General features: G+C 41.0%; 1 protein-coding gene across 1 annotated transcript in view; it reads right to left on the reverse strand.

Moving 5' to 3' along the window:
- Acer2 (alkaline ceramidase 2) overlaps window positions 1-20548 on the reverse strand; it is a 38803-nt gene that overhangs the window by 9363 nt on the left and 8892 nt on the right. Inside the window, exons 2-4 of the mRNA XM_076845937.2 lie at window positions 19313-19427; window positions 18443-18584; window positions 10491-10628 (exon numbers count right to left, since the gene is read on the reverse strand). Of these exons, the coding sequence (XP_076702052.2) occupies window positions 10491-10628; window positions 18443-18584; window positions 19313-19427 (395 nt within the window). The remainder of the gene's footprint in view (window positions 1-10490; window positions 10629-18442; window positions 18585-19312; window positions 19428-20548) is intronic.

The raw sequence follows: 20548 nt of genomic DNA on the forward strand, positions 1-20548 counted from the left end.
CTACATGGGAGAGACACAGAGCAACTCACCGTCAGTCCTGGTTTCTTCCTACCCCTACCTGGCAGCCCCCTCTCCTCTGTCTCCTTCACTGGCTTCTCTCATTTCACCCAAGCCGTTGGCACTGGAGTCCTACCCAACATCGACGTCACTCAATCATCTCCTGGATGTAAACACCATGTATTCACACAAGGCTCACAAAGGTCCTCTTCCCTCCCAAACGCCTCATCTTTCCCCTGCCCCCATCCTATTCTTCTCTAGTTCTCCTTCTCACTTACCCTACATCCAGGGCCTCAGCTCTACCTTAAAATTCATCCCCATTTCTTCCCACCTCCACCTGAGTCCCTGTCACCAGGTTCTCCTCTATGGCCTACTCCCACCCTTCCCCTACAGTCAACTCTAAGTACTCTGCTCAGAGTCTCCAGTGTCTTCCCCTTTAATCAGAGGGAAAATCAAAGTACCCACTGTGGCCATAAAGCCTCCCATGTGGACTTCCACCTTCCTCTTTACCTCTGTCCTCCACCTACACCCTCTGGAACTCGTACAAGGTGGAACTTGTGCTGTTCCTCAAACATCCCAGGCCTTAGCCTGAATAGATCCTGCAGGGCCTTAGCACATGCTGTTCCCCCCAAATATCCACATGGCTCCATTGTCAAGTCTTTGCTCAGACATCACTCAGTAAGCCCTTTCCTGACCTCCTGTCTCCACCTCCCAAGTGAACCTCCCTCTCACCACTTTCTCTCCTTTACTTTTCCCTGTAGTAGTTATAATTCCTCTGATACCCTCCGTATTACTTTTGATTTGTTCCGTCTGTGTCCCCCTCACATACACTGTTGTATCCCCAGCATCTGGACAGTGCCGGGCACAGGGAAGGCTCTCAATGTTTGTTGAGTGAAGGAATGCATTCTTACACACACACTGGGACAAAAAAATGTTCTCCTAAAACAATTTTTAATGGCTCACAGGAAATTTCAGTGGCTTGTTTTCTTTCCTCATCAGGGAACTGCTTATCAAATGGGAGATTTCCATTCCTGGGGAGGAGAGTTGGTGGCCCAGAGAGAGTTAGTGGCCAAGGGTCCTTCTAAACCCTTCCCTCGGGGTCTCTTTCCCCTCAGTGGAGCAGTCCTAGGTCAGTCAAGTTCTCTTAGGGCACCCAGATTCCACATCTGCAACCAAGAAGCCTAGTTCATCCTTTTCATCCAACAGGTGGGTGTCAGAAGCCTATCTTGCTCTACCTCTCCCAGTGGTCTCATAGGAATTAAAAGGGGCTAGTCAGAAAGAACTGCTCAGAAAGCAAACCAAAAGACTCCTTTGCAGGAGGGCTAAACGCATCCTTTGAAAATCGGTTTGAAAGAATTAATAAAGGCTCACGACATGCAGAGACCCCCAAATCTACCCTGACTAAAATGAGAAAACAGAAATATCCATTTTCCCCTGCCCCCTTTTTCCACACCCTACTTCAAATAACTCATCTTCAGACCAGTGTCTCCTCTCCCAAAGAGCTGTCTCCCCTGGGCCCGACTGCTCTCCTTCAGGTCAGACTCCATGCTTCTGAATCAGCTTCTCGGACACCCAGCGCGCTCCAATGGCAGTCTCCCCACACTGCATTCTCTCAGGACCCCCTGCCATTTTCCTTCATTAACACATCACAAGTTGAAATCATGTTTGGATTTATGTAACTATTTGCTTAGTGTCTAGAAGACCACAGTAGGAACTATACCTGTTTTCTTCACAAAGGTACACCCAGTGCCCAGGAACAGTTGCTGGTCCAGAAGAGGTGTCAAATAAATGTTTGCTGAACGAATGCCAAAATTATGAAGTCTAAGGCCATTTTACTTGGACTCTAGAACATTTTAGGCAAAGAGAGTTTTTTTGAGGTTTTTTGTTTGTTTGTTTGTTTAAGTAACCCTATTAAGCTCAGAGCAGTGGCACACACCTCTAATCCCAGCAACCTTGGAGGCTGAGGCGGGAGGATCACAAGAGTTCAAGGCAAGCCTCAGCAACTTAATGAGGGCCTAAGCAACTGAGTGAGACCCTGCCTCAAAATAAAAAAATGAAAAGGGCTGGAGATGTGACTCAGTGATTAAGCACCCCTGGGTTCAATCCCTAGAATCAAAAAATAAAAATTTAAAAAAGAGTAACCCTATTGATCAGGTACCAAATTCTCCAGAGTCCAGGCTAGGCACTATAGAAGACAAAATAAAAAGGTCTCTTGCCTTACAATTTAAAATGTAAAAGAAAAACTGACACCAACACATATCAACAAATGCATGTACAATTGGTCTGTTACAAGAGGTTCCATGAACATCCAATGCAGTTAAATGTAGTTAAATGTGCTCCTTAAACTTTAGCTTAAGGAGCACACTTAAGTCCTTCCTCTATGTCTTCTGAGCAAAGGGAGTGCAATAAGAAACATTTGACTTAGACATTATGGATCATGCTGAGGTCAAGAGAATAGAGAGCAATGTCCTGGAGATGAAGTGTGTGGGGGGCATCAACAGGGAGCAGAAGGCCAGGCTATTAGTCATCACAAGGCCCACGCCAGATCAGGGCAGGGCAGATGCCCACAGGCAGGGCCAAGGCAGTACAGAATAAGGGGGCCAGGGCAGTCCGTTACTGCTCTTCCTCTAGAGAAAGCAGGTCCTACTAGAAGCCACTGACTAGGCTGACTTGCATTTGATCCAAACCTGGGCCCCCCCTTAGGTTTTTGTCTCATTTTTAAGGCTTTTATCAAAATATCAATGTGAGGTTAAGTTAAAAAAAAAATCAAGGCAAAAAATCATACATATAACAGGACCCTATTTTAGGACTTAAAAAAGTCTTAGGGAAATGTCTACTATTTCTTTACTTATTGAACCTTATTGTATTCCAGAGGTTTTTCTTAAGAATAATATCATTCTTATCATCAGAAAAGAGTATATTTTAAAATGTCCTAAATGCAGCCAAGTCTCTTGGCAATGTGCCTTAACACCACAAATTTCAATAAGTATGAGGTCATGACCCCAAATCAGAATAAACTTCTGTATTCTCACAGTATGAAGAAGGTTCAGAAAGGACAACAAAATATGAAAAGACCAGTCACAAGCTTTCAGAGTGAAGGCTAAAGAGAGAAACAGAAAGCTAAAAAGTCCTTCCTCTCTATCTTCTGAGCGAAGGGAGTGCAATAAGAAACATTTGACTTAAACATTATGGGTCATGCTGAGGACAAACAGGGAAGATGCTAGAAAGAAATGCAGAGTGCCAAAAGAGCCCTCGTGTCCCAGAATTTTATCAAAGCAGGGAAACAATTATCTTTTCTTTTCCTTGCTGGGACTAGGGGTGGTAACTGGGACACAGCAGGAAACAAAGAGACCTCATCCCTGCCCAATGGAGCCCATGTCAAGCAGAGGGACAGATACTGAATAAAAAATTAACCCAAATAATTGTCTAATTATGGTGGGAATGAGTACCACAAAGAAGTTCAGGGTGGTAACAGAACACATAGACAGTTGAGCCCCAAACTGAAGGATGAGTTAGTCATGGAGGAATGTCAGGAGAGAGGCAAGAATGAGAGCCTGGGACTGGAAGGAGCTGAGCCCACAGGAAGACACAGGAGTCAGATGGTGAGGACAGATGTACAGGGGAGTCTCATCTTGGGGAGGTCAGCCTTCAAGGCAGGCAGGGACTTTTGAAGATTCTTAACTTTATCTTTCAATGTCAACTAATAGGAAAATGACTGTGACCATGTGGGATGTTCAGGGAAGGAAGATGGTGCCAAGTTTCTGACTTGAGCAACTGGATAAATGGTGCTCCCATCTACTATGGCCAGAAATAATTGTGAAGAGAACTAGAAGTGGGAGAGGCAGATCAGGAACCTATCTTTGGATAAGTTGAATTCTAGATGCCTGTTTATATGGAATTAGAGAGGTGAGGTAGGCAGCCAGGTACATAATGGCAGAGTTGGAAATGGACTATATTGGAAATGTAAATTTTAGAAGTTATCCACATATGTACAGTAATTAAAGCCACAGAGGTAGATGAGATCTTTCAAGGAGAGGTATAGAAGGAGAAAAGAATGCCTTAGTCCATTAGTGCTGCTATAACAAAACACCATAGCCTGGGTTGCTTGTAAACAAGCAGTTATTTCTTTCCATTCAAAAAGCTAGGAAGTCTAAGATCAAGGCACCAATAGATTCAGTGTCTGGTGAGAGTCCATTCCTCATAGATGGTGCCCTCCCACTCTGTCCTAACCTGGTAGAAGGAGTAAGGAAGTTCTCTGGGGCTTCTTTGGTAAGGACACTAATCCCATTGATGAGGGCTCTGCCTTCAGGACATAATCTCTTCCTTCAAGTCCCCACTTCTCAATACCATCTCGTTGGTGATTAGTTTCCAACACATGAATTTGAGGTTACACAAGTACTCAGATCACAGCAAACAGAGAGCCCAGGATGTACCTGAAGAAATTCCTTAATGCAAAGCTGTACAGAAAAAGGAGTCTGTGGGGCTGGGGTTGTGGCTCAGCAATAGAGCATTCACCTAGCATGGGCGAGGCCCTGGGTTCAATTCTCAGCACCACATAAAAATAAATAAAATAAAAATAAGGGTATTGTGTCCAACTACAACTAAATAAACATAAAAAAAATAAAAATAAAAAAGAAAATGGAGTCTATATGAGAGACAGGAAAGGAGCTACGCAGAGTCGGTAAGAAAACCAGGAGGACATGGTACCACAGGAGAAATGATCACGGGATAGGCAACATACCGAGAGGGGTTGAGTTTTGCAGTGGGGGAAGAAGCCAATTTGGATTGCATTGAAGAGTAAACAAAAGACTGTTAGAGAAGTTTGGCTCTGGAGCATGGGGGTCGGGCAGAGAGCAGTGATGGAGCAGATGTGAACTGAGTGCAGGTTGGTTGACTGGGGGAGATACTAAGGTGTCCATGGCTGACAGGAAGGACCTGTACAGAGGGAGGGATGACACAGCAGACAATGTATAGCAGCAAAATGGGTATAGGAGAGTGGAGGGAACAAAGCGGAGACACAAAGACTGCTCCTGGATGGAAAGGAGGGCACTTCCCACAGTGCTGTCACTGTTAATGGGACGATGATGTCCAGTTGGCTACAGCAATGGCTAGCATTTCCATGGAAGATGTTAAGCATGCAACAGAAACTGTTTCCTTTGTGACTTCTTACAAAGATTAGGGTATGAAAGGCAAGTGTCTCTCCCTGCTTAAAGATTACAACTGTGAAACAAAATTTATAACAGTCTGCCCTAATCACTTGTCTCCCCATTGGCTCAATTAGATACTATGAACTTAAAATATTTTCCCTTGTCTTAAGCTATTTTTAGTAAAACTATAGGCTAAAACATACTGTGAAGACTCAAAAGTTAAAATGAAACTATGTTGAGATGAATTCTCAAGACACACAGCTAAATCCAGAACATTCTATTCACTTTGGGTCCCATATAAGCCAGCACTACTGGGCCAAACAGTACAAATGAAAATCCACTTCAAACGTCTTCACTAGCAACTTAATCACGTATTTTCAAGATCCGTTCATATCCAAGGCTGGCTAGAGGAAGGTCCCTCAGGAGCCAGTTTACCCACAGTCCACCATCATTATACAGAAAAGTCACTTCACTAACATCTCTACCCCAGGGACAGTAGGGAGAATTCCTTAATAATAAAAGTAGGATTGCTAAAAGATCCTAATAAATAAGAAGAGAAGGATATTTCTCTTTAAGTTAATCGAGCTCCCCTTGCTGAAATATACAGCTAAGCGAAAGAAAAGGCAACTAGTGTTTGTTACGTAACTACCATGTTACAGATATTAGACTAAATAGGCTTATTTAGGTCTCACTGAGACCTAAGCATTATTATCCTCCATATCAATAGTGCCAGTATGACCAAAGTACGTGAAGTAAATGCCCAGAATTTCCAGAACCGAGACTCAAACTAAGCTCTCTAGCCCCCAAACCCATGTTCCTTCTGTACTTTCCACTGAAGGGATGGATTCTGTAATGAGAAGTTAATGCTTCCTAGCAAGCTAAAATGCAATCTTTAAAATTTTCAGAATAATGGGCACTCTGGAAAATTCACAGAGTTATAAAGCATAATTTCTGCCTTGGGACAACACAACATCAGAGAGGAAGAAGAGAAGGAAAGTTGGAGACACAAATCTACATTCAAGGTAGAATATTCTAAATACTATATAAAAGCACCAAGAGTTTAGGAAGAGAACAATCAAATCTGGCTGAGGAGAGAAGTCCAGAGAGGCCTCAGGAAGGAGCTGGCTGCAGGATGAGCACTGCAGGGTAGGAGGCTCTGCATAGTAGTAGGGGGGAAGGGCATTCCAGAGGGAGAATAGGGGCTGGGTTTGTGGCTCAGCTCGCCTAGCACAGGCGGGACTGGGTTCGATCCACCACATACAAGTAAAGGCATTGTGTTGTGTCCATCTACACCTAAAAAATAAAAAAATATATTAAAAAAAAAAAAAAAAAACAGAGGGAGAAGAAAATATGAGGGGGAATCTAAAGGCAAGAAAGCAAGGAACCTATTCAGACTGGTTGGCCATGGGGCATATATAAGGAGCCAGAGGCAGAATAGGCCCTAAGGGAAACTTGGACAATACAAAGTCATTGAAGACTTTTGTACCAACGAGACAGTGCCAAGAAAAAGACCCCTCTTAAGATAGAGAACTGGAGAAAGAAAAGAGCTATTACACACAAATGCAGTGGCCAGTGGAGAGGTGGGAGGGTGGGACAACAGGAATGGCAGGGAGGGGACTGACAGATGAGACACTGAAGAAGATTCCATCAAGTTTAGTGAGGTGGCAGGAGACTAAGGAACCCAATTTTCAAGTCTACAGGACTGGAAAATAGTGAGCATTAAAATAATTCGGGGAACTTTTAAATGGGATTTGGGAAGGGTGATGTTATGGCTTGAATGAGGTGCTCCCCCAAAGCTCCTGTGTTGATGCAGGAATATTCGGAGCTGAAATTATGTATTCTGAGACCTGTAACCAAATCAGTCCAACCTAGTTGGAATGTCTGGCTGGGTGGTAACAGTAGGCAGGTGGGGCACGGCTGGAGGAGGTGGGTCACTCAGGTGTGCCCTTGAAGGATCTCTCTTCCCTGTGGCCCCTCCCACCCCTGGCTTCTTGGCCACCTTGAGCCTAGCAGCGCCCCTCCACCACACCCTTCCACCATGAGGCTCTGCCTCACCTCAGGCTCCGAGCAATGGAGTTGACCCACCAAGTCAGACTAGATCTCTAAAAACCGTGGTCCAAAATAAACGCCTCTAAGATGTTCTTGTTGGGTTATTTTAGTCACAGTGATGAAAAGCTAACTAATATTGGTAACAAGAAGCATAGGGAGGAGACAGGCAGAGCAGACAGGGCACCGTGCCAAGCAATGAAACATGAAAAGCAGTGCGGGGACACAGGAGTCTAACTGAAGCTACCCAGCAGGTAGCTGGAATCAGGAGAAAGGACTTCAGAAAAAAAAAGATGAAGATGGACTGCAGAGAATCACGCAGAAATGACAGCTGAACACAGAGGGATTTACATCCCCATCCCTTTTTATTTTGAATCCAGGATCTAAGTTGCCCAGGCTGGCCTGGAACTTGTGGTCCTCCTGCTTTAGCCTCTTGAGTAGCTGTGAATATAAGCCTGTGCTATTGTGCCCAGGTACATTTTTTTTTAATGACAAATAAGATGGCAAAGAATAAAAAAGCTGGAAGAGCATACAACAAAAGCTAACAGTCATTATCACCAAATGACAGGTTTAGCCATATTTATTTAGTGCTATGCACCAAGCATTGTTGGAAGTACTACAATATATTAATTTTACATTTCAGACTCAAATAGGGAGAGAGCCAGGTGTAGTGGGGCTCACCTGTAATCCCAGCGGCTCAGTTCAGGAGGCTGAGGCAGGAGGATTGTGAGTTCAAAGCCAGCCTCAGCATCAGCAAGGTGCTAAGTAAGTCAGTGAGACCCTGTATCTAAATACGATACAAAATAGGGCTAGGGATGTGGCTCAGTGGTTGAGTGCCCCTGAGTTCAGTCCCTGATTACCCCCTCCCAAAAAAAAAAAAAAAAAGATAGAAAAGGAAGACATATTACAAGACACTTGAAAATGAGTAGCTAAGAAGGAAGAGCCATGGAGATAGAGACACTCAAACAGGGAAGCAAGTCATTTTGTCCCACAGCTACAGCAAGTAACCTGGATCTCAGCCAGTCATCAAGGCCACTGGGCAGATATGCTCAGCTCTAGGCAAACGCACAACAGTGGCAAAAGGGCTTCCAAACAAAGGCCTCAGTGATGACAGAGTTTTAGATACCTGAAAGGGTGAGAGAGCTCCACTGAAAACTTCCTGCATGAGAAGAAACACGGCTTGATGGTATTCTGTTACTTCAGACTTACTCAGCATTACATTTGTTGGTAAGATGGCCAGTTATTTACTGACGACCACAAATTCCTCCTCTTTATGTTTCTTTATGATCTGATCCCAGTGTGCCACCCAGAAGTGGGGAAAGTGCTGCCTCCAGAAGGCTAAACACCCTCTTCCCGAAACGTGCAGCTCAGATCAGTCTGAAGTAGACACCACACAGAACCACAGGGCACATTCTGGAGAGCTTCTGTCTGTTTGTTTGTTTGCTTGTTTTTTATTTTTGTCCATGGCTTTACTAAGCCATGTTTCCCATACTATAAAATTCACCCATTTAAAGTATATAGTTCACTTTTCATTTATTCAGAGTTGTTTGACAATCATTACAACCTAATTAATGATTTATGTCTAACATTCTAAAAAGAAACACTTTCCTTATTAAGCAGTCTTACTAATAGTAGCTGAGACCTTCCCCGACTACCTCCTTACATGCAGAGGCCACTCCTACCCTCACCCAAGTCCCAGCTGGCCAGGTTTTTGAGCTTTTTAATCTACAGATAACAGCCCCCACCCTTGACCTCCCAAATCAAAACCAACGCATGAGCAGAGCGAGTATCTGTACTTGCAAATGTACTGCCTGAATGGTTCCCACGACTCTCCTGTCAAGAACCATGATAGCTGACACTTATTTAGGACTCAAACAACTGTAGAGTGAGTATAGGGAATAAGCAGAGTTGAGGTTGCTAAGAACCCTTCTATTTCTAATAAGCAATATGACACTAATGAAATAGAAATTTGATTATTTTTTGATTGATTTAATTTATTTTTGGTGCTGGGGATCAACCCAGGGCCTTGCATACACTAAGCACACACTTACCACTGAGCCATACCCCCAGTCAGAAAGGGGACTTTTAAAATTAAGGTTATTAGGATGTAGGGACTAAATCCTTTATAATTTACTCAATTATCTGTTTTTTCACTCATAGCACTCACTACCATAGTTATTCTTCTAGAATCAACTTGCAGCCTGCTTCTGAAATGAGTCTCTTACATCACCAGTCCTTGAAGGCAACTCAAAGAAGCCAACCAGAGATCTGACAGCATTCTTTACCTGCCAGGCAGCAAGTTCAAATCCCTCATCAGCCAACTAAGGCCCTGAGTTATTGCAGCCCATCAAAGCAACCCCTGGAGGCAGGAAACTGGAAAGCAATGTATATAACTCCTCTCTAAGCAAGGACAGAAAGCTGACTAAACACATTGCACAGAGCAACTAGTGCACAGAGGGAGACAGATTGAGACTTCGGTTAACAAACTCAATGTCTACAACAATGAGCAAAGTGTGAATTAAGGTGTATTTTTTTAAAGCGGCTGCAAAGAAAAAGAAATGTTCCAACAAATATTAAAGTAAGGGCAGTGATTACTTGTACTTTAGATGAGGCGAGAAGAAAAGTCATGTACACACAAGTGCTAAACTAAATGTTTTTAGATATCCACCTGTGCCTTGGGTTTTACAACTTCCCAAAGGAAAATGCTTATGCAAATAATGAGCCTGAGCCTTGGAGACATTAAGCCTGAGAAAGTACCACAGCCCATTCTCGAAGTTTATGTTTCCTTATATACACAGAGTCACTTTCCCTCCCCCTTCCTATTCTTCCTGTGTATGTGAACACAATGACCCCTACTTCTCTTTTCTCCTTAAACCTGTCATATGGACTAATGTACTTTTCTTTCTACAGAATTAAGTCAACAGCTTGGTCTTGGCACTTAATCTTACTATTATTATTATTATTTTTTTTTTTTTTTGTCTTTTTTGGAACTGGGGGTCAAACTCAGGGCCTTGCGAATGCAAGGCAGACGCTTTGCCACTGAGCTACATACTAGCCCTGATAATCTAGATTTGATCATTAGGATGCATGATATCCACTAAACAGCCACTCCCCTCTTTCTGAAAATGAGATCATTCACATTTTGTACCAAAGCATCAAACCTGTTCCAATCCAACAGTCAGGAACTAATTCTTCATACAGAACATTTCTCTTCCAAGCTGGAGGAAACAAAGGAACACAGAGCTAAATGTTCCCATTACAGGGACAGCCCAAGGGGTGAGCAGGAATAGTGGCACTCACCTCTTCAGCTCTGCGATGAGCAGCATAGTACAAGGAACCCCCAGAGTCATCAGAGAGATGTTGTTGATGGCAGGCTTGACAAACGCCAGGCATGTTGTAACCACAGACAGGACACAGACCACCGCCTTGAATCTGCCCCTAAATCCATGGAAGCAAAACCAAATCCGTTAGCAAAAGAGTTCTTGATCATTTTGTTTGATTAATGTTGGCCAGGTACAGCCACTGCTATTCATGTGAGCTAAAATGAACTTGTGTTCAAAGTACCCACGTGTGCAAGCCATTCACACTCACTGGATCAACAATCCCATTTCTAGGAATTTATTCTTGGGAAATAATCAGAGCTTCTCAAAATTGTTAGCCATGACAATGGTAAAGCTAGAATCAACCTCAGTCTCTGGGGGTGAGATATGGATAATCATTCTCCTGGTGTGAATTTCCTATAAATTTTCAGATGTTCTGCATCAGGGTTTGACAAACGTTCTCTGTAAAGGTTCAGATAGTAAGTATTTTTGATTTTACATGCCATGAGTTCTCAGCCACAACTATTCAACTCTGCTACAATAGAAGGTAAGTGTGTTAGTTTTGTGCCACTATGACCAAAATATCTGACAAGTACAAGTTAAAGGAGGAAAAGTTTATTTGGGGCTTACAGTTTCAGAGGTTCAGTCCATGTTTGGCTAACTCCATAGCTCTAGACCTGGTGAGGCAGAAATTGTGGCAGAGGAAAACTACTCAGCCCGTGACAGCCAGGAAACAGGGCAGTTGAAGTACCAGGAACAAAATATAAACCCCAAAGGCACACTCCAAGTGATCCACTTCCTCCAGCTACCCCCACCTCCCTACAGTTACCACCCAGTAATCTATTCAAAACATTAAGCCATGAAATGCAATAATCCACTGATTAAGTTATGGCTCTCATAGTCTAATCGTTTCACCTCCTAAATTAACACAGGAGGTTTTTTTTCATATCCAAACCATAAGTAAATCAATGGCCATTTCTGTGTGCCAATAAAATTTGACTTGCAAAAGCAAGGCCCATCTGGTCCACAGGACATAGCTCACCAACCTCTGTCCCACCAAGTGAACATGTAGGACTTTTATGAGAAAAAGCAGAGACTTTTTAATAAACCATAAAGCTTCCTAGTTGAAGATGAAAAAAAAAAAAGTCCTATGTATCTAGCACACAAAACTGAAAATTCTAAAAATATATGTATCTACTGACAACCTGCACATCTGGTAGGCACTAGAATTTGTCTTGACAGGCTCTTGACATGACAAATCTTAGAAGTCATTGATACTCTCCTCACACCCCTCAGCAGAGGTCATTCCAGTGGAAAAGAGTCAGAAGTGGCGACGTGATCCTGCACATGCTGCTTCCTCCCTCCTGGGGACCCCATTTCCTGATCTATAAAATGGAAATGCCGGACCAGACGATCTCCAAGGCCTCATCTGTGACTTAAATTGAGGAGCACATGATTTTCCTGAAATTTCTGTTATTCCCCATTAGCAGAATTTGCTTTGGCCAAAAGCCTTAGAAGAGGTCACGGTTAGGAAATTAATTGGAATGAAATTCTATTATAAAGAAATCAAAGGGCATTGAACATTCAAAATACAAATTTATCTCTTAAATAGGAAAACCATTTATCATCAAGGCACAGGAAATCATTGATCAAGCTGCCAACTTTCTGACTGGAATGAACACGCCTTATAGCCCTGAACTTCTACCAGAGGAAAAAATACATATTGGAAAAGATCCAGGCAGCAAATCCTCAGAAGAATTATGTTTTTCTCCTGGCCTTAGCTGGGTTCTTCTGCAACTGGATGAAAAGCTGCCTTCTGTAGCACCAGGGTCAGCCATCATGTGCCTGACCCTGGGGACACAAAACAGACTCATTCACTGGGTTTGAGGTTCTGACATGTCATCCTATTTGGCCTTGTGGGTTTTCTTTCTTTTCTTTTTTTTTTTTTTTTTTTTTTTTTTTGTTGTTCTGCTCCATTCTTTCTCCTCTCCTTATGGGATGCGCCTTACATGTATTTATTTACCTTCTCACTACATTGCCTGAATCCCTTACATTTTCCTAAACATTTTCCACCTTTTTGTCTTTTTTGGGTTTTTCTGAAATTTTTCTGAAATTTTTTCTTTGCTTTTTTTTTAAATATTTTTTTGACTGGATAAACACATAATCAGAAATTTTCAAAATGTATCAAGTCAATGTACCTAATGATTAGGACTCAGTTACAGGTAAGACTGGGGAATAGGGTGATTAAAAACATAGGTGTTAGACTGGGGTCGTGGCTCAGTGGTAGAGCACATTGTCTAACACGTGTGAGGCACTGAGTTTTGTTAGTCCTCAGACCCTTCCCCTGTCCCCTCTGTGGGTCTGATTGAGTTCCACCCGGGAGTGATATCTCAATAAAGCCTGTTCAGCGGCCCTTTTAAATCTGCCAACTTTGGTTGCTGCCTGCCCAGCCTGATCTGACAAGTTTGATTCTCAGCACCACATATAAATAAATAAAATAAAGATCTATATATAATATATATATATATATATATATATATATATATTTTTTTTTTTTTTTTTTTTTTTTTTTTAAAGGCAAGGTGTTTCAGCTAGACATTTGGGTGTTCAAATCCTGCCCTAATCACTTAGTAGCTGTGGAGCCTTTAGAAAGTAATAATTTTTCAAGTCTTTTTTTTTTTTAGTTGCAGATGGACATAATATCTTTATTTTTATTTACTCATGTTTATGTGGTGCTGAGGATCAAACCCAGTGCCTCACACATGCTAAGCAAGTGCTCTACCGCTGAGCTACAACTACAGCCCACAACTCTTCAAATCTTTCCCATGTAAAAACATGAAAGCACCAGTACCCATGATATTCTTGTATGCATGAAAGCACATAACAGTGCCTGGTACATGTTATGTATTAAGAAAACAACTATTACCATTCTCTTTATCATCATTTTGAGGACAAATACTGTTTAAAAAAATATTATTCTTGTTGATAATATCACACTCTCAGGAAGAATCTGGCAGAGCCTGTGCTGCAATCCCCAGGGTCTCTGTATAACATTGCCAAATTGTTCAAAGGCTTGGGCTTGATGAAACATGTTTTTAAGGAGACTATCCACAGACATCTCCCCACATCAGGTCCAGAGAGTGTGGAGGAATGTTCTGGCCAATGAGGACATCCCGTGAACACACAATTCTGCAACCAGCAAAAGTAAACAGAGGTCATGTGGCCAACAGAAAGCCAGATAGCCCAGCAGACCCAAGTTATCAGAGGCCCCTGGGACAACAGAACTAGAAATTTCCAGAGAAGAGGGGCCTGTCAGGGTGTTTTCTAAACTGTAAAACAGTATTTCGTCCTGTTTTCAGTTTTCCAGCCCATAGGATCTCACACTGGAACACAAGTTCAGGGAACCCATGGTACTCTTCTTCCTTTTTTCTCCAAACCAAAATCTGGCTACCCAGTGCCATTATCATGATATTATAATAACAAATATGTGACTAAAATCATTAGCTACCCTTAATCCAGTGGTTTTCAACCCTATCAAACCCTGTCATACTCCTTTTTTATATTAAATATTTGGTAGTGTCCCTTTAGCTCTTCTGAAATAATATGGAATTTATGGATGATAAAACCTACCATCATTGTGACCACCAAATACATGTTCACAAACTTCCCAAATGTCCCTTAAGAGAAGGAAATATTCCTGGTTAGGATCCACTACCTGTTAGGAATAGAGCATAACCTATTTATAATAGAAAGCCTTGATATTTATAGTAGTACAGCATTTGACTCTAGAAGAGATCTCAGAAAAAAGTGCAACCCTGTCATTTCAAAATCAATGAGGTACGGCTCAGAGAGTTTAAGATTCCGGCCCCAGGATATCTGGCAACTGAACTAGAAGGACAGGTAGATCTCAGCCTATTCCCTTGCTATACGATTCAGAAACGAAGTGGGTTATAAAGTGAGAGTTTTTCCTAGATTCTATGGAGGCAAATAATAAAAAAGCACATATCAAGATAAATTATTTTTGTTTTTTCTCAAAACAAAAATATCTAAAAATTATTAATAACCATTAACAGCTGAGTGGATATAATAAAGATGCTAAGCAAGATAAAAGAAAGCCTTTCTTTTAATCCACCAATCTTATTGACAAAATGAATGTTAATAATTTACCTACTATTCTAAACATGCTTATTTCCCAGACACTTATTCAGCCATTTGTAATGGCTAATAAGTGTTCGTACTTATGAGTTCTTATTCGTATGAGGCACCACTATACTATACACATCATTTCATTTTCTCATTTATTTCTGATCCCATGAAGTAGCTAATTTTACTACCTCTACTTTACAGTGAGAAAAATAAGGTACCAGAGTTTTACAGGGAAAAATGGATTATGATTCAAAGCCATATCTGTCTATGTGATCCAAACTCATTTAGCCACGGTACTCTACTTACTCTTCTCTAAAAATCTCACACTGGAACTACTTTTTTTTCCCCTCAGTACGGAATTGAATCTAGGGGCACTTTACCACTAAGCTACATCCCCAACCCTTTTATGCTTTTTCTTCTAAGACAGAATCTTGTTAAGTTGCCCAGGCTTGCCTCAAACTTGGGATCCTTCTGCCTCAGCCTCCCATGTAGCTGGATTTACATGCTTACACCATTACATCCAGCTGGAACTACTCTTTACATGTGTTAGGAATATTCCAGCAAAGTCTAGGAAAAAAAAATGAGGCAGGTAAATAAATATTAACTATCTAGTAAGTTAAGGCAGCCAACCCAGGCAATCCTGGTCTACAGAAATTCTGCTTTTGATATGAATTCTTTTTCTGGCCTGACACTTAATTCTACTGCAGAACGTTCACCTGTCCCATGCCATGGGCAGGGAAGCCCATGCAAAGAGGTCTGACCATCACTGACAAAGTGAAGACAGACAAATTGAGCTGAAATCCTTATTTTTTCCCTTAACATACACCATTTTTTCTTTGTTCATAAAAATTCTCCATGGCAATTCTCTCCCTGCATTTGTGCACATATCTCAAAAATCCTAGTCCGAACTCTCTTCTCTGTTCACCACTGGCAGCATTAAGAGCTAATTTGAGTATTGGCCATGTCACTTAGTACTGTACAGAGTGCTCTTCAGGATCATCTCAAAGAACCCTCAGGTAAGTACTATTTATTACCTACAATTACAGATGAAAAAGCAGAGTCAAGACTAGATATATAGCTTGTTAGCAGTACGGCTGACATTCAAATCTGAATGGTACCCAGAGCCTTGGACTCATACATATGTGGTATTCAGCATCTTAAAAGGACCCTCCCCATATAAGGACAGAGCAGTCATATCTTTACCTCTTCCCCAGAGAAATGCCACATCGTACTAGTGATAGAAAAATCCCACATGACCACAGACATCTCTGCCTCGTAGTATGTTTTCATTATTAAAGTTAGGAAGCTTTAATTACCAAGGCATTACCCCATTTTCTTTTCCTGTTCATAACAACATGCCGCTAATCCTACCTCTAAGAAACAAAAAGAAACTTTTTTTATATAATTAACGCAATTAAAGCTGTCACTTGGGTTTTGTGTGAGTGGGTGAGTGTGGGTGTGTGGGGGTGTATGTTGTGTGTTGCTGAGGACTGAACCCAAGGCTTCACACTGGGCATGAGGAAAGCACTCTACCACTGAGCTACATCCCCAATCCCTGTCACTGGGAATCTCAACCAAGTCTCCAGAATGCAAATAAATAAAACCCTTATTTCCATTTCTTCAGTTCCTCCCTTGGGTCCCCAGACTTGAGGTGAGTTCTGAAGGAAAAGTAGTTTTTTGATATGAATTCTTTTTCTGGCCTACCACTTAAATCTACTGCAGAATGCACCAGGCTCCAGGAAAGGACACTGGGACTAGCAAGGCACCTTGGGAGAGAGTAAGAAGGGCCAAAAGGCAAATGGTTTGCTTTTCAGGCAGTCACAAAGTTCCTGCCTACGAAAACACCTCCTGACCCTGCCTGCTGCTCACACCCACTCCCCTGCCCTCACCAGGTTTCTCCTAAAGCTGAACAAAGAAACCAAAGAACAAGGAACTGGAGATAGCTGAAACCAATATTTTAAAGCATACTTTCTGGGGCTGGAGCTGTAGCTCAGTGGTTAAATAGATGCTCAGCATGTGCAAGGCATGTGCATGCATTCTATTCTTAGCACACACACATACATACATACACACACACACACACACACACACACACACACACACCAAAAAAAAAAAAAAAAAAACTTAAGCATCCTTTCTCTGCTAACTAGAAAGCCTCAGCAAGATAGAGACCACATTTAATTCAAGACCAGGAATTTCTCTCCTTCTCATTTTTTTTTTTTTTTTTTTTTTTTTTTGTTAAGTAAACTTCTTGAGGGTATTTCTATCTGTTAGATGATACTCAAAGATAACACTATGTAATTCAAGTCCTACTTCCCAGGATAAAGGCTGTACAGCTAATCTGCTTAAAGTGTGTTTTCTCCCTACTTCATGTAAAAAGAAAATTTTAGTGTTAAAATTAACATGTGCTCCTTGTTTAAAAAAAAATCCAAGCCAGTTAAAATTAAAGATAAAAGTGCAAGTTGAAGCTCTTCTCTACCACAATGCTCAAGAATAGCCAATGGCAGGAGCACAGCATCCCCATCCTCCCAGACATGTTTGTGCACATAGAAAAACATACTCAAGAAGAATTTAACTCATTCATTCTAAAATTAGGATATCTGACACACAATTCTAGAATGTGCTCTTTGCAGCCAGTATTTCCATAGACACTCCTCCACCTCAGCCCACTGGAGCAACCTCAGTCTTCAACCGCTGCATAGCTCCTGCTCCTTTTCAGAGTTCCAGAAAAACTATAATGAATTATTTTGTTCTCCTGGCATAACTCTTCCCTGCTTGCTTCATTAATCCATATTTTATTCATCCATAGACTGCATGTATTTCAATAAACCACCACGTTCTGCAGAGTAATATGTGGGTAATGCGTTTGGGGGACATTTCTCATCTTTATTAGCCTGCCTCTTCTCTGCCTGCAAATGGTAACAAACCTCACACAACTCCTCAGCAGAGTTCTCTCTGACCAGACTTGAAGTCAGCATCCCAAGCCACCGCTACATCCTTACCACCCTCGCTTTTTCAACATAGCCCTTCTCACGCTCTAACATGACATTATTTGTTTGTTGATTTATAGACTCTCTACTTCAGTACAAGCTCTTTAGAAGCAGAAACCCTGTCATTTTGTTTACTGCTACCTCCCAGTACTTAGAAAAGTGCATGGCATAAAATAAGTGTTTAAATATATTTACTATTTATTATTAAATAATAAATATTTACTATTTATTATTATAAAGCCTTAATACAATGGATATTAAAATGCATCTCTTCCTGATATTCTTGGGTTTCCTGCTTGGAGATATGTGTGTGTGTGTGTGTATGCATGCCCGTGTGTGTGTATGTGTGTATGTGTGTGATCAGAAGCCAAAAAAATGCAATTTGAAAACCAGCTCTATAGCTCCAAGAATCAAATCATCAGTGTGGATTCTACTTTATATGTATAGTACTGCTGGAGTTGGATTGCATTCAAAGAAAAGTTCTAGCAGGAAATCAAAGGTGTTTGAGCTACTATCCCAAAATTTCTCTCCCATTGAATGTCTTTCCACTGTTGCTTGTATCAGACAAATATTAGATATTTGACTTTTTGTCTCTACCATTTTATAAATTCTTGCCCAAGTGTTATGAACTCATCTTCTTTTATCTGTCAGTTTAATTGTACTGTCAGATCATAAAAATCAATGGACATTAAACAAATATATGATTTTTATCACTAGGTTAAGCTCAATCATCAACTATTTTTCTTGATGTACATACACACTGTGCAAAGAGCAAAAGTGTACGACATAAGCTTACCTGTCATTCCTAAAGATCTTTGGCAGATACCTTCGGGGGAACCACATGGCCAGAGCACACATCAGAACCCAAAGGATTGCAAGCTCATCGAGCATCTGACCCAGGAAACTTAGGGTTGCATGGAAATAGACAGATCCAATTCCTATAGCAAATTGTAACAAAAAAAAAAAAAAAAAAGTCACCACAGAAGAACAGACTACAAATTTAATTCACTGCCTAAGATAGCCCTTCCCTAACTGTTATCAGAATCGCCAGATCTCTTAAGAAACTCACACCACCAACATATGCAGACTTCACTCAAGCCTAGCAAGAGGATTTCAAATACAGCCCAAATACCAGCACATCAGAACAGTAATAATTGCACAGTTAAGTACAATGTTTTCATCCACAGAGCCTTTGTGGGAACAGGCAGTAAATAAAAGTCAACATTGTTTCACTGTTAAGAATTCCCAACCTGCCTAGGAGAGGAAATGGAAATTGCATAAGAATTTCACAAAACAATGAGGGACACAATGTCTAGTTTTTTTTTGTTTTTGTTTTTTGTTTTTCAATTTAAGTGCATTGGAAACCATAGTCTCACCAGAATTCAATTGTTTCACACAATTTTCTTCAGAGAATTGCACTGGCACAACATGAATGGCTAATTCACAAAGAAGTCTCAAATACAGCCAGGAGATAACGACAGCCAGCCTTGTTATCAAGCCTGCATTTGAGACTCCTGACTCTTACTTTTGCTGCCAAGCAAGTGAAAGAGTTTACTAAGACGTCACAGTGGCTTTGGTTTATAAAACACTGTGTTCAAAGGGGACAGGAAATGTGCAGAATCCCATTTCCTCCCTTTCAGTTCATGTTCCCACATGATCCACTTACCCACTACTACTAGGAGAGTCCATATTAAATAGATGCCACTGTTGAAGCAAGTGGCATACTGACGAAATAAGCACATGCAGATGGGCGGTAAAATGAAAAACAAGACGTTGCTGATCTGGAGGAAAAAAAATTGCAAAACAAAAAGATGTTTTTGTGCACAGATTAATTACAAAGCATTCTTACTTGTAATTATCTTTTTAAAGATAAGGTCTATACTAAATAATGATTTTTTTTTTTTTTTCATACCAGAGATTGAACCTAGGGTCACTTAACCTCTGAGCCACATCCCCAGCCCATTTTTTTTTTATTTTGAAACAGGCTCTCACTAAGTTGCTTAAGGCTTCGCTAAATTGCTGAGGCTGGCTTTGAACTTGTAATCCTCCGGCCTTAGCCTTCCAAGTAGCTGGGATTACAGACAGGCTTGTGCTACCACATCCAGCTGCTCCCAACAATCTTCTGCCAAGGAGACCAGCCCTTTTTCCCAGGCTCACAAGACATTAGATCTCTAAATTTCTCCTTCGTCACCCTTTTTCAGCTTTCTCTTCTTAAACATATTTTTAGTAAAGATCAAATTTGTAATTTTCTTCCCAACTTTCAAATGAGATCATTGTAGGGGCTGGTGATGTAGCTCAGTGGCAGAGTACCTGCCTCGTATGCATGAGGCCCTGGGTTCAATCCTGGCACTGAAGGGGGAAAAAAAAAAAAGATAAACTGAGCATTCAGTTCTTTAATTTAATAGTGTGTCTTATTGGACGCAATATATTCCAAATATTATAGTTTGAATATGCAATCAGTATTAAAATATCATCAGCCAGGCTTAGCAGCACACATCAACAATCCCAGCTACTCTGGGTGGTTGAAGTAGGAGAGAGGATTTCAAGTTTGAGACCATTGGCAATTTAGGGAGACACTGTCTCAAAAAAAATATTTTTAAATCAAAAATAAATAAAATAAATAAATATAAATATTATTGAAGAGAATCTTTACATTCTTTTGTTCTCACTAAGGATTCAAACTCTAGTGTACAATGCTCAGTTTGGGCTAGCCTCTCTTCCTGTGATAATGGCCACATGTGGTCACAGACTGCCATATTGAAAAGCATAACTCTAGAACCTCACCTCTCATTTTTAATTTATTGGTTTTTTGTTTTGTTTTGTTTTTTGGTTTTGGTGGTTTTTTTTTTTTTTCAGGAACTCACAGCCAGTTTTTATTTCAAGAATTTTTAAAATTGAAGCA

Source organism: Callospermophilus lateralis, chromosome 2 (genome assembly GCF_048772815.1).
Source record: "Callospermophilus lateralis isolate mCalLat2 chromosome 2, mCalLat2.hap1, whole genome shotgun sequence".
Lineage (NCBI taxonomy): Eukaryota > Metazoa > Chordata > Mammalia > Rodentia > Sciuridae > Callospermophilus > Callospermophilus lateralis.